The sequence below is a fragment of the Pundamilia nyererei genome, unplaced genomic scaffold (genome assembly GCF_000239375.1).
Source record: "Pundamilia nyererei isolate P.nyererei 1_Seehausen unplaced genomic scaffold, PunNye1.0 scaffold01941, whole genome shotgun sequence".
Taxonomy (NCBI): Eukaryota; Metazoa; Chordata; class Actinopteri; order Cichliformes; family Cichlidae; genus Pundamilia; species Pundamilia nyererei.
In genome coordinates this window covers 2,571-4,948 of record NW_005189342.1, presented here as the reverse complement: position 1 = coordinate 4,948, position 2,378 = coordinate 2,571, and the positions used below count along the sequence as shown (strand labels likewise).

Here is a 2,378-nt window from a genome sequence, read left to right as displayed (position 1 = left end):
TATCGTAGAGGACAGAGGTGAACACACACAAAACTGTCTGTATTCCTAAATTTATTTTATCCAGCACTCTGGTTGCAGATGGCATATTCACCAGTGCATCACCATTACTTAAAACCTGCATCCCATCTTTGATCCTCTGTGTGCTTATATCTGTTGTAGGTAATGCAAGTCCTTTTGCCATCCGCTCCACTTCGTACTGTGTGCCCTGTGAGGGTCAGGCTGCTCTGCTTAGCCGTCTGCCGCTGGGCGCTCTGATCACCCCTCTGGTAAAACAAAGTGCTGAAGAGGTTAGTTTCTCGCTGCTCAGTTTGCTTCATATTCTGTTAAAAATGGAGATGAAGCTACAATACTGTTGCTACAATTAACTAATATGGCATTTAGATATTAGATGCATTAAATGTGTTTGTTTGTTGCCTCTAGAAGCCTCTCCCACTGTGCAAAGAGACAGAGTGTGTTGTGGGCTGTGGGGGGTGTGGAGCTTCCATGTGTCCAGCGATGGGCTGGCAGGATTGTGGTCAAAGGTTTTACTGCCCCTTCTGTGGCAAACTCAGTGAAGGTAAGATTTAACAGAGAGAAGGTAAACTCACAAATACCAGAAATACAAAAAAAAACTATATTTGATTAAATTCAAATACACTAAACTTCATCTATGCAGTAGTTATGTGGTCTGTACAAACACTGAGGGCAGTCGTGTATTCCAGGGGTCGAGCTCGATAATAAACTCCTTGCTTTCACTTTAAATTAAATTAAATTTGTACTGTCTTTTGTTTCCTTTAGTAGTTTGTCTAACTTTTTCTACACTGTACTGTTTATTAACAGAAAAATATTTTGTGTCTTTTTGACCTGAAGACTTTATGGATTTATGGAACGTACTTGTTTGAGTAAAAATACTTAAAATATTGGTGGAATGAAGACAAGTAAGAAGTTTAAAAGCCATTTCAGTGTATTGAACTGCTGTGGACAAACTGAGTGTAGTTTTGTTGTATTTTGTTGCTTTTTGTGTAGCTGCAGTTTGTCTGTCTTCTCTTGTGTTTCAGTACCATGGCAGCACTACCAGCCTACCAATGGTGTGAACGGGGTTCGGGTTGATAAGGAGAAGAGGCCTGAACTCAGCACGGGGTCATATGAAATCCTCAATTCTCAGAAGGTTACCCATTTACAGTTTTGTTTGCACGTTGATGATCATTAGCTGCTCTTGAAAACAGGCTTTGTGAAATTTAAGTACAACTGTGACACGCTTGTCATATTGTTTCAGGGGGAAGCTGCTGCACTCCTTCTAGCCATAGATGTGTCTGTCTCAGCACTGAGAGGAGGACACTTGGAATTCGTAACACAACAAATACAAATGCTGCTTAACTCTATGAAAAGGTAAAACAGTGTTCAGTAGTATTCCTGTGCAATTTTGATGAATCCTGGTTTGTCTTTAAGGTTTCATCCTGTTTGTTTAGGGAGGATGGTGATGCTTTAGATGTCCGTGTTGGTTTGATGACGTATGACAGCAGGATCCACCTCTACGACCTCAGTCCTGAACTGTCCCGCCCACACATGCTGGTCATCACAGAGACAGAAGACCTTCAGCTTCCTGTGAGGGAGGGACTTCTGGTGCCCCTCAAAGACTGTATCAGCAGCATCGACAGGTAACAGAGATGCTAACAGTTTTTTCAGATGTATTTTGCAGAGTCTGTATGACGAACTGATGCAGTGGTGCTACTTTGTTCATGTCAGTGTTTCTTGTATCACTCTTTCAAGTAATATTTTATCTTTTATTGGTAGCAAAGCAGGCAATCAGCACAGCCAACCACGACGTTTGAGGTCCATGCTGATAAAAAGCTGTGGAATTTGGCACATTTGTCATGGTTACTCCCCTGATCTCATTCAGTGGCCTTGACCACTGTGGTGCCACAAATGCTGCAGTCACTATAGTGAAAACGCTGGCTGGAGACTATAGAACAGGCAAAATAATTGCAAATGTATGCAATGAACCTGCAATCGTGTTGCCTTTGAAATGATTGCTTCAAACACAGGTACCAGGTCTGCGACCATGTGGGGTCAAGCTGGCATTTACATGCAGGCTGTTTCTGATAATGCAGCAATTAACTTGACCCATCACAAACAGGCGAACTCTGTCTTATTGCCATTTTATGTCTCACCTTTCCTCGTTTACAAAAATTAAACTCATGAGCTGCTTTTATGGCTTAATAAGGTAGATAATAGCCCTATTACCCTAATAACCCTAACCCATGGTAGACATGTTTTTAGGAAAACAATGCTAGTATGCTAATTGCCACAAAACCCTGGCAGGCAGGCGGTTAGGTGTCATTTACATTCAAGTTTGTTAATGCACTTACTTAGGAAGTCACCCAGGAATTTCAAATTGA

General features: G+C 41.6%; 1 protein-coding gene across 1 annotated transcript; it reads left to right on the top strand.

Annotated features, from left to right (window-relative positions):
• Positions 1-6: 6 nt before the first annotated feature.
• Positions 7-1,641, top strand: LOC102193663 (protein transport protein Sec24C-like). The gene is made up of 6 exons (XM_005755569.1): positions 7-17; positions 160-287; positions 421-556; positions 1,038-1,147; positions 1,256-1,368; positions 1,449-1,641. Exons 3-6 carry the CDS (start codon positions 484-486, stop codon positions 1,639-1,641), a joined length of 489 nt encoding a protein of 162 aa, XP_005755626.1. The 5' UTR covers positions 7-17; positions 160-287; positions 421-483.
• Positions 1,642-2,378: the final 737 nt, after the last annotated feature.